Genomic DNA, 14,406 nt, shown 5'->3' on the forward strand with positions numbered 1-14,406 from the left:
CACTGTGTCCCCAGTGCCTGGAAAACAAGTTGGCACACAGCAAGTATGCAATAAAAGTGTACTGAGGGCAGCAGAAAGGCAGGTCCACACAGGTCCCATTTTTCAGCTGCTCAGATTATATTGCTCTGAAAAACTGCAAGAATCTCAAGGATTCGTCTGGCTTTTCTCTCCCTTTCTTGGCAGATGGGAACCCAGGAAGGAGCCATTAGAAGGTCTGACCATGTTCCCCAGTCCCACTTCAAAGGCTTTTCTGTAGCACACCTGTCCCCTCCAGGGCTGCAAAGACTCTTCCAGATGTCTGAGTCCTGGGGAGCTTCAGAGCCCATTAGTTTGATGTGAGGCTTCCAGGAACGTTAAGAAGCTATTTAAGGAATTGAACAGGGGAACTTTGAGGATGTGAGTATGGTCCGATTGAGTAAGGCCAACAACAGCTTCAGGGAGGGAAGGTCAGGACTCCAGAGCCCAGTGGAATCCTTTGAAGCCTTTGCTGCTGGGGAGGATGGGCACACAGTGGGATGACTTGCACGGCAGTCCAATTCTTCTGAAAACATTTTTGCAAAATGTTCTGCATCACAGGTTAATGTATAAGACACGAGTTGTAAGTGGAAAGTTAGCAAAGATTTTTGGAAATTGGCTAAAGGGCAGGAAACAGGGTGGTTGTAAAAACCTCAAAAGATGTTAATTGGGGAGTGCTTCACGGACCAGGGTTGTGATCAGCTTTTTATTATTTTCATAAAAATTACATGAAGAATGGTCTTGACAAGGATTTTCATGTTAGCTAAATAAACTACATTAGGGAGCTGAGCATAGAAATGGAAATGGTAGAATTAGGGAAAGATTACATTTATTGATGGAATTGAAGAGTAGCATTTTATAACGTGTGTATGTATCAACCCACATCCATTCTGTTGGCCAGATTTCCATTTGAGTGTGGACAAGACAACTTCAGCTTGAATAACACAACCTGTCACATTTCTTGGGTCAGCAGGAAGCACTTTAAAGAAGGTTTGGCACCCTACTCATAGAGCAGACTCTGAAATTAAATGGATGTTATCTGTAGACCTGAACCCTCTCTTTTAGAAGAAGCTGCAAGGCAGATGGAATCTCCTGTTTACTACCAACATAAGACTGGGACATCCACATCTCACCACCTCTTATGACTCAATATTGTCTATCAGATGGAGTTCAAATTATCCCAAAAATTTATTGTAGATATAACCCAATAAGAAGCTAGGAATCAATCCCCCAAACACTATTTTTGTTTTTAAAAGACTGGGTCTCACTCTGTCACCCAGGCTGGAGTGCAATGGCACAGTTATGGCTCACCACAGCCTCAAACTCCTGGGTTCAAGCAATTCTCCTGCCTCAGCTTCCCAAGTAGCTGGGACCACAGGCATGCACCACCATGCCCAGGGTCTCACTGTTTTAATTTTTGTAGAGACAGGGTCTCACTATGTTGCCCAGGCTGGTCACAAACTCCTGGCCTCAAGTTATCCCCCTGCCTTGGCCTCCTAGCAGTGTCTCTCAAGCAAAGTTATTGTATACTGAAAGTAACAACACAGTGAACCAGTACTTGAAGCTAGGAGCCCAGAGGTGACATTTACAGTCTGTCTAGAGCCCACTCTAAGGAACAGTCTCCACAGTCGTCATAAAGTCCACTGAGCCATTGATTCCCTTGTGTACAAATCTGGCCCAGTAGGAATCCTCTCTGACCTTGCTACTCAGGGCTCAGTCTGTGAACCTGCAGCGTTGGCATCACCTGGAAGGAAGCTGAACCACAGCTCTCAAGCCCACCCAGAGCTGAATTGTAATCTGGATTTTAGCAGGATCCCTAGCTGATTTCTGTGCACATTAATATTTGAGAAGTTAAACTCTGACACACCCAAGAATCATAGAAAATAAAGCATAGGAGGGTTGCTTGTTTCTGACAGAGTGAAAATTGGACCACATTCGTCAGTGACCTGAGGACAGAATTCTGACATTTGGGACTTTCTGGTCTGCTGGAAACTGAAGCGTTCCTGTTTTCTTTAATTTGGCTTAAAAGGCTAGTGCCTTCTGCGGAACATAAGTTTAGCCTTAAGTGAGCATGCCTTTTGAAAAGAAGATGTTAAACGCCAGTGCAGTGTACTCCTGAGTGTTCTTCCCTTGAGCATGGCTCATATGCCGGGCCATTAGCTAATTGTTCCCTTCTTGTTCACAGTCCACAGAGGACTGGCACCTGGCGGCTGCTTTTCATTTGAGCTCATTCACCCAGGGCCCTGTGGATAGACATTTTGTTGTGTTCTGCTGCTGGGAATAGGCTGTCAGCCCACAGGACCAGCCCCACGGCAGGGCATCACTAGCCTGGACAAACCTTTCTAAAACACAGGAGGCTTGGCTTTCAAAGACCTCAACACATTCAGTCTCTAGGCTGAGGTGATATGATTGTCTCTAGATCTGAGATGACATAACAATGGCTGTGCAGTGAGACACGTGCCCTGACCCGTCACTTTCACTCAGACTTGCATTTAGAAAATACAGGAATGGGCTGTGCGTGGTGGCTCACACCTGTAACCCCAGCACTTTGGGAGGCTGAGGCAGGCGGATCACTTGAAGCCAGGGGTTCCAGACCAGCCTGGCCAACATGGTAAAACCCTGTCTCTACTAAAAATACAAAAATTAGCTGGGTGTAGTGGCACATGCCTGTAATCCCAGCTACTTGGGAGGCTGAGGCGGGAGAATCGCTTGAACCCTGGAGGCGGAGGTTGCAGTGAGCTGAGATCATGCCATTGTACTCCAGCCTAGGTGACAGAGTGAGAGACCCCATCTCAATTTAAAAAAAAAAAAAAAAAACAAAGAAAGAAAGAAAATAGAGTAATGAGGGAGGCCGAAGGAGATTGACTAAATTGACTTGCTTTTGTTCTCAGTTCACGAGATGGTGTAGGCAGGGGTTGATTCTGCCAAACTAGGAGCAAAGAGCAGTGAAACCCCAAACCCTTCTCCACACATCCCTATCCCTCCCCACCCACATTGAAGTAGGATGAACATAGAATTGTGGCCTAGCCCACAAGTACTAAGCCCACCTCTTAGGCTCATTCACAAATGTGTATTAGGCTCCATGTGTCTATATAGCAAGTCTCCAAGGGAGACTATCCCTGGCCACAAAGCTTGCTGTATAATGAAGTACCCTACAATGAAAACCACTAGGCTGGCAGGAAAAGGGAAGGGGAATCAGAAGTCAATTTGTTAGGGAGAATAATATGCTTCCAATTTCTTAAGTGGTGGCATTCCTGGTTTTTTCAGGTAAGAATCTACGATCTTTCAAAATATGATCATGGAGCAGATGATGTGCTGATCTTGGCCACTGATGGACTCTGGGATGTTTTATCAAATGAAGAAGTAGCAGAAGCAATCACTCAGTTTCTTCCTAACTGTGATCCAGATGATCCTCACAGGTTTGTGCATTTCTACAATTGTAGGGTTGTTCCTCAAGCATTCTTCCATGACATGCCTGAAATAAATAATAATCATGCAGTTTTCATAATTCATGACTTAGAGGCTGATATGGATGGTACAGTAACCAAACTGCAGAAGGGATTATCTTTCTTGTAAGAGGTACTTTCTGACCGGGCATGACAGCTCATGCCTATAATCCCAGCACTTTGGGAGGCCAAGGCGGGTGAATCACGAGGTCAGGAGTTCTAGACCAGCCTGGCCAACATGGTGAAACTCTGTCTCTACTAAAAATACAAAAATTAGCTGGGCATGGTGGTGGGCACCTGTAATCCCAGTTACTTGGGAGGCTAAGGCAGGAGAATTGCTTGAACCTGGGAGGTAGAGGTTGCAGTGAGCTGAGACCGCGCCACTGCACTCTAGCCTGGGCGACAGAGTGACCCTGTGTCTCAAAACAAAACAAACAAAAAAAAGAGGTACTTTCTCTGCCAAATAAAAATTCTCCTTAAGTTGAACCTAGATACAAGTGGTAAAGAATTTGAGTATTTAGGCATTTCAGCAACATACCTTTCTCACATTTTTATTTCCTCTAAACTATCCTCTAAAGTAGAAATAATCCCATTTTTGATCCTGTTGATGAGAGTGATGGCAAATGCATCCCAGCAATGATGGTCATCCATTGGAGAATTGTTTCTTTTGAGAAATATTTGGTAACGAGAGAAAGATCCAAGTTAAGTACTTCTTACAGTCTAGAGGCAGTGTAAATTACCTAAACATCCTCAGAAGACTCTCAGAAATAAACAGAAACTACCTCTCGAGAAAGGCAGCTTTAACTAGAACACAAGTCACCATGAGTAAAAGCCAGCAGGAATAACAGAGAAATCAGAATTGGACCCGTAAATACTTCTTTATTGGATTTAGCAGTCAAAAATATAAATATTTTTAGGTGAGTATGGTGACACACGCCTGTAGTCTCAGCTACTTGGGAGGCTGAGGCACGAGAATTGCTTGAACCTGGGAGGCAGAGGTTGCAGTGAGCCAAGATTGCGCCACTGCACTCCACCCTCGGTGACAGAGCAAGGCTTAGTCTCAAAACACAAACAAAAGTAAGCCAACAAAAATATAAATATTTTAACATGCTTCAGCAGATTTTTTTTAGCCAAGCATGGTGGCTCACACCCGTAATCCCAACACTTTGGGAGATGATGCAGGAGGATCACTTGAGCCACAGGAGTTTAAGACAAGCCTGGGAAACATGGTGAAACCTCATCTTTACAAAAATTAGCTGAGCATGGTGGTGCAATGCCTGTAGTTCCAACTACGGGAGGCTGAGGTGGGATTGCTTGAGCCCAAGAGGCAGAGGTTGCAGTGAGCCAAGATAAATCGCACCACTGCACTCCAGCCTAGGCAGCAGAGCAAGACTCTGTCTCAAAACAAAAAAATTTAAAGCATTTAAAATATGAGCCTTAAAAGAGACTAAAAAAATGACTAAACAATTTTTAAGAAAATGGAATTCTAGAGATGAAAAATATAAAAACAGGGATTAAAAATTCACTGAATTAAACAGATTAGAGCTAGTTGAAGAGAACACTGGTGAACTAAAAAATTGATCTTAATAATCCAGTCTATGGCTTAGACAAAGAGAAAAGAAAATGTGAAATGAGACTAAGAGACTAAAAAGATGGCCTAAGGTGCTCTAAAAGAATTCCAAAAGGATAAACTATAGAAGATGGGAAGAAGTTCTGGAATTTTTTGACAATACTAAACGTAAGATTCAGAAAGCCCGACAAATCTCTGGAAGGAGAAATAAAATAGTGAAACTGAAGAACAGCTGAGTGCAGTGGCTCATCCATGTAATCCCAGCACTTTGGGAGGTGGAGGTGGGCAGATCACCTGAGGTCAGGAGTTCAAGACCAGCCTAGCCAACATGGTGAAACTCCCATCTCTACTAAAAATACAAAAATTAGCCAGGCATGGTGGTGCATTGGTGTAATTCCAGCTACTCAAGAGGCTGAGGCATGAGAATTGCTTGAACCCAGGAGGTGGAAGTTACAGTGAATTGAGATCACGCCACTGCACTACAGGCTAGGTGACAGAGTGAGACTCTCTCTCAAAAAAAAAAAAAAAAGAGAAAACTGAAGAACTTTAACCTCTTTGCCTCCCAAAAAGATACTAAAAGCAGCCAGGAAAAAAAAAAAAAAGACATTTGGACTGACAGCCAACTTTCAAAAGCAAACGGTGCCAATGATGGGATTATATCTTCAGTTGGCTAAGAAAAAAATAACTGTTAATCTAGAAATTTTAGATGTAGTAAAACTATCAATAATAAGGATGAAGTAAACAAATTTTCAGGCAAAACTTAAACTGATACATATTACTGCCAACTAACCTCTTCTGAAGAAACTTCTACAGGGTGTGCTCAGATAAGAAAAGGAAATGATCCCAGAGGAAATATCTGAGAAATAAAATGGATTATTAAGCTAAAATATTAGTAAACATGTGGGTATATTTAAATATACATTGACTATGTAAAACAGTAATAAGAATGTCTAATGTGTGGGGTTAAAAATGATAGAACTAAAATATTGCATAAAAATAGTGTACAAATTGTCAACGAGGGGGTGTTACTCAGCTCACATGCTGTGCTTCTTTTGAGAAGTTAATGGTGTTTAACTTTAGGCTTTAAGTAAACAAGTTTAAATAGCTAAGAAAACTGTTAAAATAATAGAAAGGGTAACTTCTAAACTAGTAAAGGAGAAGAAACTCACATGGAGTAAAAACCAAACTTCTAAATAACTTATGAATCAAAGGAAAAAATTATAATGAAAATTAAGAAGTACCTGGGCCTGAATAATAATATATATCAAAACTGTAAAGGCTGAATTTTTTAGCTTTTTTTTCTAATTTAATAAACTAAGCATAGATAAAGACCCCACTCACCTCTGACCTGCCAGAATTGACTATTATCCCTCTATGCCATGAGCTAACTTTATCCAAAGCATCCCCCTGTGTCACAGGGAACCTCTTGCCACAAGATCCTGATTTCTGAAAACAGAGAAGAAAAGAAAGAAACCCTTAACCACAGAGAAAGATATTTCTCAGAGTGAGGCCCTAAGGGCTGACTTATATTACTTGGCTAGTTTAGTCTATATTCTTTGCATAAATGTACACAAAATAATTCTTTTTTTTTTTTTTTTTTTTTTTGAGACGTAGTTTCGCTCTTGTTGCCCAGGCTGGAGTGCAATGGCATGATCTCGGCTCACCGCAACCTCCACCTCCACCTCCCAGGTTCAAGCGAATCTTCTGTCTCAGCCTCCTTAGTAGCTGGGATTACAGGCATGAGCCACCATGCCTGGCTAATTTTGTATTTTTAGTAGAGACAGGGTTTCTCCATGTTGGTCAGTCTGGTCTCAAACTCCCGACCTCAGGTGATCCACCCGCCTTGGCCTCCCAAAGTGCTGGGATTACAGGCATGAGCCACCATGCCTGGCAAGAATTCTTATAACTTAAAGGCTCTAAGGACCCAAAGGAGTGAAGCTGTCTACCTAAGTTGATCCACAGAATCAGTACAATTATAACCAAAATATCAATAGTGTTTTTATGGAGCCCAGCAGTTCCATTCTTAGGTCTGTACCCTGGAGCGGTGGTTCTGAAAAGCATGGTCCTTTGAGCTACGTGGCATCTGCAGCACCTGAGAACTTGTTAGAAATGCACATTTTGGCTGGGCATGGTGGGTCATGCCTGTAATCCTAACACTTTGGGAAGCTGAAGCAGGAGGATCACCTGAACCTGGGAGTTCAAGACCAGCCTGGGCAACATAGTGAGACCCTGTCTCTACTTATATATATATTTTATAAAAATTTTTTTTAAAAGAGAGAATTGCAGATTTTCAGGGCCCACCTGAAATCAAAACTCCAATGGCAGGACCAACCATTTGTGTTTTAACAAACCATCCAGGTGATTCTGATGCCACTAACATTCGAGAACCTACACCCCTGGAAAAACTCTTGCATTGTCATTCATGCAAAAAGATATTCACAGAATTGTTTTTATTACAGAAGCTGGAAGTAACTTGCATGTCCAGTGGTGGGATGGGTAAACAAAAAATGGGATACTTTATGGCACCTCCCCTACCCCCAAGATGAGCCAAAGCTGTGCTCATTAACAGGGAAGAATCTCAAAAACATAATGTTGAGTTTAATAAGCCATAGAGGAATACATACATTAGGATTCTATTTACATGAAGTGACAACTACCAATATATTATTTAGGGATATAGACATTAAAACTATAATAAAAACCAAGAGAATTGGCCCAAAATTCAAGATAATGGTTACTTTGAGAAGAGAAGAGGCAGGTACCAAGGGGAATATATGCTTGAGGCCTGTTGGGTTTCTATGATATTTACTTGATAATATTCTGTTCCTTCAAGTAGATGGCAGGTTATTGTTGTGTTATTTTTAGACTCTAAATGTTATATACATCTGTTTGTATGTAAAATATGAGAGGCAGGGTAGTCTAGTGCTTAAGAGCCTGTAATCTATAATTACTTCCCGAGTTGAATTTTGGCTCTTCCCCTTCTAGACTTAGGACCTTGGGAAAATTTCTTAACTCTTCTATGACTTTGATTCTTCATGTGTAAAATGGAGATTCCAGTAGTATTAACCTCATACGTATATATTATTAGGTGAAGGGCCTAATAGATAATAAGCACTTACAGACATGTTTGTTGTCATTATGTCTCATATATTTCACAACAGAAATTCAGGAAATGTGAAGGTAGACCATCTGTCTCCTCCTAGAATTGTTTGATATAATTTAGCTCAGGTGCAGAGGAATTGATGGCACTATAATTAAATATTCTTTTATTTGAATATGAATGTGTTTTTCGCCTTTCAAGTTTCAAGTTATGTATCCCACTTGTTAGCAACATTCTCATGTTGATTTTTCTCTACTATGATTATTTTTATAAAGCTTTGCACAGCCAGCTGCCAGTTATGCATTAAAAGGCACTCAGCACTTTTTTTCTGTGTCTAAGCTGGCTTGGTCTTTCTTACCAGCCCGTCTTTTTCCAGGGTGATAAATCTGTATGCCAAGGAGTGGTAAACTGTGGGCAGTGTGCACATGCCAGGTCAGAGCAGACTCCTGGGGTCCACAAGAACTGTTGCCTATGGAGGCAGGGTTCACAAGGATCTCTTTGGAACAAACAGGATGGGAAAGAAAAAATGTTTTCAGTATGCCTTTCGGGGAAGATGGCAAACCTAAGCAATAGAAAGAATCCTATATCGGATAGATGAATGAATAAAACGGAAAATTGTGAGGGGAGCACAGTTTATCAGCAAGAAATAAACTCTCAGACTGCAGACTAGACAATTATGGTTGTAAAGACAGGTGCAATGGTGCGTGCCTGTAATCTGAGTGACTCTGGAGGCTGAGGCAGGAAGATGGCTTAAGCTTGAGTTCAAGACCAGCCTGGACAACACAGCTAGACTTCCTCTCTAAAAATAAGGAAAAAAAAAGGTGTTTTAAAAGACAGAACTGTCCTGAGCGCAGTGCCTCACACCTGTAATCCCAGCACTTTGGGAGACCAAGGCAGGCAGATCACTTGATGCCAAGAGTTCAAGACCAGCCTGGCCAATATGGTAAAACCCTGTCTATACTAAAAATACAAAAATTAGCTGGGCATGGTGGCTCCTGTAATCCCAGCTATTCGGGACGCTGAGGCACGAGAATCCCTTGAAGCTGGGAAGTAGGGGTTGTAGTGAGCCGAGATGGTGCCACTGCATTCCAGCCTGGGTGATAGAGTGAGACTGTCTCAAAAAATAGAAAAGGAACAGAAGAGTCAAGGTTTTCTTCTTAACGAATAACTCCCATTCTGATTCATTCATTTGGGAAATACCACTAAGGACCTATTTTGTGAGCCAAGGCCTGCTAGACACTTGTGAAGAACACAGACCTCAGCTCTGCTTTTTGAGTTTAAAGTCTGGAGGGATTACAGCAGCATCAACCTAAAGCAAAGGATGTCTACACTTAAACCTGAAGAATAAACAAACAGGAGCGAGGCAGGGGTCGGGAGTTGGGGAGAAAAAATATGGCACATTCTGGAACCCAACAGTCAGTGTGGCTGCTGGCCTTGGAGGTGGGGAGCAGAATGCCAACAGATGAGGTGTGAGGGGTCAGCAGGGGCCCATGATCTCATGAGATCATGAATATGAAAATTATTTGTGTTAAAGGAAGTCTGTGGTAACGATATGGAATTTATGTAATTTGTTCATTATGATTGACAACCAGGAAGTATTCTGCAAAATCTGATGGTAAGAAACAAGATGAGGATTGTTTTCCTACCCCTGTGTGTTCCTTAGTAATTACACCATATTGGGACATCAGAGAAACTTAATTTGTTTCAGACCCACAATTTAGATCTTAGCCAAGAAACCTTTGCTCAGACCAATGTCCTAACGCATTTCTCCAATGTTTTCTTCTAGTAGTTTCGTAGTTTCAGGTCTTATATTTAACTCTTCAATTTGTTTTTATTTGATTTTTGTATATGATGAGAGATAGGGGTCTGGTTTCTCTTTTCTGCGTGTGGATATCCAATATTCCCAGCACCATTTATTGAAGAGACTGTCCTTTCCCCAGTGTATGTTCTTGGCACCTCTGTTGAACATGATTTGGCTGTAAATGCATGGATTTACTTCTGGGTTCTCTATTCTGTCCCATTGGTCTATGTGTCTGTTTTTATGCCAGTACCATGCTATTTGAGTTAATAAAGCTTTGTAGTGTATTTTAAAGTCAGGAAATATGTCTCCAGCTTTGTTCTTTCTGTTCAGGTTTGCTTTGGCTATTCTGGGTCTTTTGTAGTTTCATACAACTTTTAGGGTTGTTTTTTCTATTTCTGTTGTCAAACTCATAATTTAGGAATATGTGAAATGGTGTTCTCTTTCATGTGTCTGACATCTTTGTACATATCTGTGTGTAGTTTGGTAGGAGGGTACCACACTCACACACCAGTTTAGGATGTCTCCTTGGGAGGCCCATGGACAAAGAGAGCTCAGTCCCAAGAGCCAGTGCCCTCCCAGCTGGGAGCTGTTCGAATCTTGTCATGCCAAATGGAAATATGAGTGGAAGTTGCCAAGTCATAATTTCTGTGATAAGAAAAGGCCCACTATAATTCCAGAGGCTCTATTAGCCCTTCATTGGCCAGAGAGTTCCTATCTATCTCTCCATATGTAGCCGGGGACTACAAGTTTGCCTATTTAATTTTCATTGGAGAGTTGCTGGGTTCAAGCCTGAGGGAACTGACCAAAGGAGGTCAGCCTATTTGTGGACACAAAATAGAAGGGAAAAGTTCTCCCCAGGGTGGGAAGGCTGAGGGAAGGGGAATGGAACAGAGCCAGTGAAAAGGGCAAGGTGCTTCTGCATCTGAGGTTTTGAGTGGGCCTGTTTTACTTTGAGTCTTACCAGGATCTCCCAGTTTTGTCTAGAAAGGAAGCAGGACAAAAAGAGGCAGAGAATGAAGCCTGAGACAGGCAAGACTAGGGGCTTTTGCTGTTTGATTGTTAGGCTTTTGTTTATGTTGCCTGTAGGTTCCTTTTCTTTTTATTTTTCTTTTGCCTCCTAGTGACAGCCATTCTAAACAAATTGCCAGCATTGTCTTCCTCTGTTGACATCCTTCCCAGCAAGGAATTTAAAATAGCATCTCCCCCTCCAGAATGTGCTGTGAGGGAAGAGGTGATTAGCATAAAGATGTGTTCTGACCCTCACACCATCCTCTCAGGCAGACATGGGAGTAAAAATGAGCTGTATGATCTTTCTGACCCTGGTGTATCTGAAGTCCTTATGCTCTTTTGAACTGTCTCAACAAAGGAAGCAGAAAATTAAAAGGCAGCTTTATGGACGAGCCAGAATATGAGTGCAGTAAGTTTCTCTTTTTTTTTTTTTTTTTTTTTTTTGCAGTTTTTACAGTATTTTAGAACACAAAACGTGCACATGAGCTGTCTACCCATTTTCTTCGCTGCGCAGCCTGGCTTTGGGGTTGGTGACTCTGATGGCTAGCTGGGCAGCTCTTTCCATAACGGCTTTGCAGTTCTTAGAGGAAACATTGTGAGTGATCTCAGCACAGTAAGATTTGTTGCATGTCAGCAGCACTTCCAGCTCCTTGACGCTGTGGATCAGGAACCTCTGGAAGCCACTGGGCAGCATGTGCTGTTTTTCTGTTGCTCCCATAACCAGTGTTGGGCATCAAGATCTGGCCTTTGAACCGTCTACAAGCCCTGTCATCAATACCTCTGGGTTTCCGCCAGTTACGCTTAATTTTGACATATTGGTCACACGGTGCTGATAAACTTCTTGGTTCTTTTTTTGACAATCTTGGGCTCTACAAGGGGTCTGAGGGTGGCCATGATGCCAAGAAGGAGATGGCACCTCTTTTTCTTTTTATTAGAGTTTGCCCTGAACTGTAGGGAAGCTGGGAGTTCTTTTTTTTTTTTTTGTGACATATTTATTCAAGATATTTTAATATTTAAAAAATAACATTATTTATCATTTTAAGTAACTTCATATTTTTCAAATTTGCCTTTTTTAAAAAAAATTGTTTTTTATTATTATACTTTAAATTCTAGGGTACTGGAGTTCTTTTACTCTTGTGGGGTCATGAAATAAACTGTTCTAGGAAATGCATTGCGCTAACGTTCTGGAGTGGGGTTGCTGCAGGTCATGGAGGTTGGGCTGCACAGCCCTCTGGTTCCTTATAATTCCAATAAGGTTCTCTTTTAAGCCCTAAAGATCCTACATGATTTGGAGAAGGCACTCAAACCTGGAAAGTGTTTTCTGACGCAAAATATCTGCAACTGACTGTCCCCTCTGTAAGGCTGGAGGTTCAGTCAGGGGGGTCTCCTGGGAAGAATATTCAAAACGGAGGCAAATATGTAAACGCTCAAAGACGACGACGCTTACCATTTTGTCAGAAAGGAATAAATTGTTAATATTACTGAAGGGGAAGGGAGTGGGCAAAACCAAGAGTAATGGGCCAGGGAATAGCTAACCAAACTTGGAAATGCACGTGGTTTCACATTCCTAGTGCCCAGGCAAAACTGTGCAGGCTTTGCTCTAGTTTTTCATTTCCCCAAACCTGTCTGTGGAAACTTCTTTTTTATTTAAAAAAAAAGAGAAGAGAAAGAAATTCACTGTGTTACCCAGGCTGGTCTCAAGCAATCCTCCTGCCTCTGCCTTGGCCTTCCAAAGTGCTGGGATGGTGGATGTGAGCCATCATGCCTGGCCCCACCTCATTTTTTTTTTGTATCCTGGACTTAATGACCCTCCGTCTCCCTGTTATGACCCTTGAGGGACTTTTTATGCGGTATGAAATCTGTAAGTACCAGTATACCATAAACCCTACGGAGAATGTCTCTAATGAAAGAAGCCTTCCTGATGTCCACACTTGTCAGTCTTCACATCCACACTCTCCTTGGCTCAGATGGCTGTGTGCCTTGGAAGGAAGAGATTAATCCGTGAAAGGTTAATAGTAAAACTCCAACACTGACAACAGGCATGAATGCAAGTATTAAATGCTAGTTTGCATTACCCTGATAATATGAAATTTATTTTGGGAAAATACAAAGGTTCTTTTTATGAAACCTTTCCATGAGTTAGCGGAACTAATTTCTAGCATGCCATAAGGTTTTCAAAAACTATGCCTTAAATGTGAAAAGGAAGGGTTTCCTCCACTTTTCACCATCTCAGTTTCATGGGTGTTTGATCTGGTGTTTGAAGACTAGATAAAATCCGCAATTTTCAATTTTCTTTCTTTTGCAATGTTTAGCACACTCAGATCTGTGGGAATTCAGAAGTCAGCCTGAGGCCCTGGCTGTGGCAGCCTCTGACAGCACACAAGCAGCCACCATCCCATCCTGTTTAGGGTGTTTATGTGGCAGAGCTGTGTGGCCACATCAGGATATTTTACAGGGCTTGCCAGGGAGGATTGAGAAGGAAATAGTCTATTATGCCCACTCGTATTGAAATGTCACTATTTGGAATTTGAACTAAAAACCTATCACCTAAGAAACCAGGGAACCGGTGCCAGGGTGCATAGAGGTGGATGAGGCCTGGCAGGGCTTCTCACCCTCTCTCATGGGGGTGGGGAACTCCCTCCAGTCTGCAGCTTTGTGTCTGCTGGCAGCACACAAACTCCCAGTGAGCCCAGTGACAGCACTGCAGACAACAGTCATCATTATTCTGGTGTCCCAGGGTATTCTGCCTGAATGGCATCGCCATAACCTGACGGGGGACAGAAGCTGGCATGAGCAGCTTCACCTGCTTCAGAACTTGGTTCCAGAGCTACACAAGGGGCATCTGTGGACCAGCTCCCAGCAGTGAATCTAAGAGGTGTGCCTCCTCCCAGGATGAATTGGCTAGTTCTGGGCACAACAAACACCATTTCCAAGTCACCCCTGACCCTCCACCCACCAAGACGCCACTGCCATAGACCCCTGCCAACATTCCAAAGCTGGGAGAGCTTTTCTACCTCTTAAATTTCTAAGGCCTGCTCAGAATGCAAAGGGGATTCCTCCTCCTGTTCCCATCACACTGTATTACTGCGGGTGTCAGCAGATGGAGGCTGCCTTTTATATGCAAATATTTGGAAGCTATTAATTCCCCAGTTCCTGCCACTACTCACCCTCTTATAAGACCCTGTCTGTACCATCCAAATGGCAAATTGAAGTTCCCACCCAACAAGAACTATTAAGAACTTTAGGGTATGGTGATCGCCTGCAGCCTGAAATTGACTTATTTTTGACATTCTTGTGCTGATTCAGACACTAAAGATTCAAAAAACAGACTATAAGACGTAGATGACGGAAGACAAAATCCTGGGGAGGAGAAAGGCATTTTATATCTAATGAGGAACGTAACTAACATTTATTGACCTCTGATTGTGTGCCAGGCACCATGCTGAATGTTTATGGAAAGATCACA

The 14,406-nt window shown here is 42.3% G+C and overlaps 1 protein-coding gene and 1 pseudogene across 4 annotated transcripts in view; one reads left to right on the top strand and one right to left on the bottom strand.

The window, feature by feature from the left end:
* LOC105474038 (protein phosphatase, Mg2+/Mn2+ dependent 1H) overlaps positions 1-14,406 on the top strand; it is a 366,109-nt gene that overhangs the window by 260,813 nt on the left and 90,890 nt on the right. For 3 of the 4 annotated variants that reach the window (XM_071071519.1, XM_011728342.3, XM_071071520.1), the window contains exon 9: positions 3,283-3,434. In XM_071071519.1, the coding sequence (XP_070927620.1) occupies positions 3,283-3,434 (152 nt within the window). Of the gene's footprint in view, positions 1-3,282; positions 3,435-8,507; positions 11,932-14,406 lie in introns of those variants that run through there. The other variant, XM_011728343.3, reaches the window with a different exon arrangement.
* Positions 11,381-11,834, bottom strand: LOC105474034 (large ribosomal subunit protein eL32-like; annotated as a pseudogene).

This window comes from Macaca nemestrina, chromosome 10 (assembly GCF_043159975.1).
Source record: "Macaca nemestrina isolate mMacNem1 chromosome 10, mMacNem.hap1, whole genome shotgun sequence".
NCBI lineage: Eukaryota > Metazoa > Chordata > Mammalia > Primates > Cercopithecidae > Macaca > Macaca nemestrina.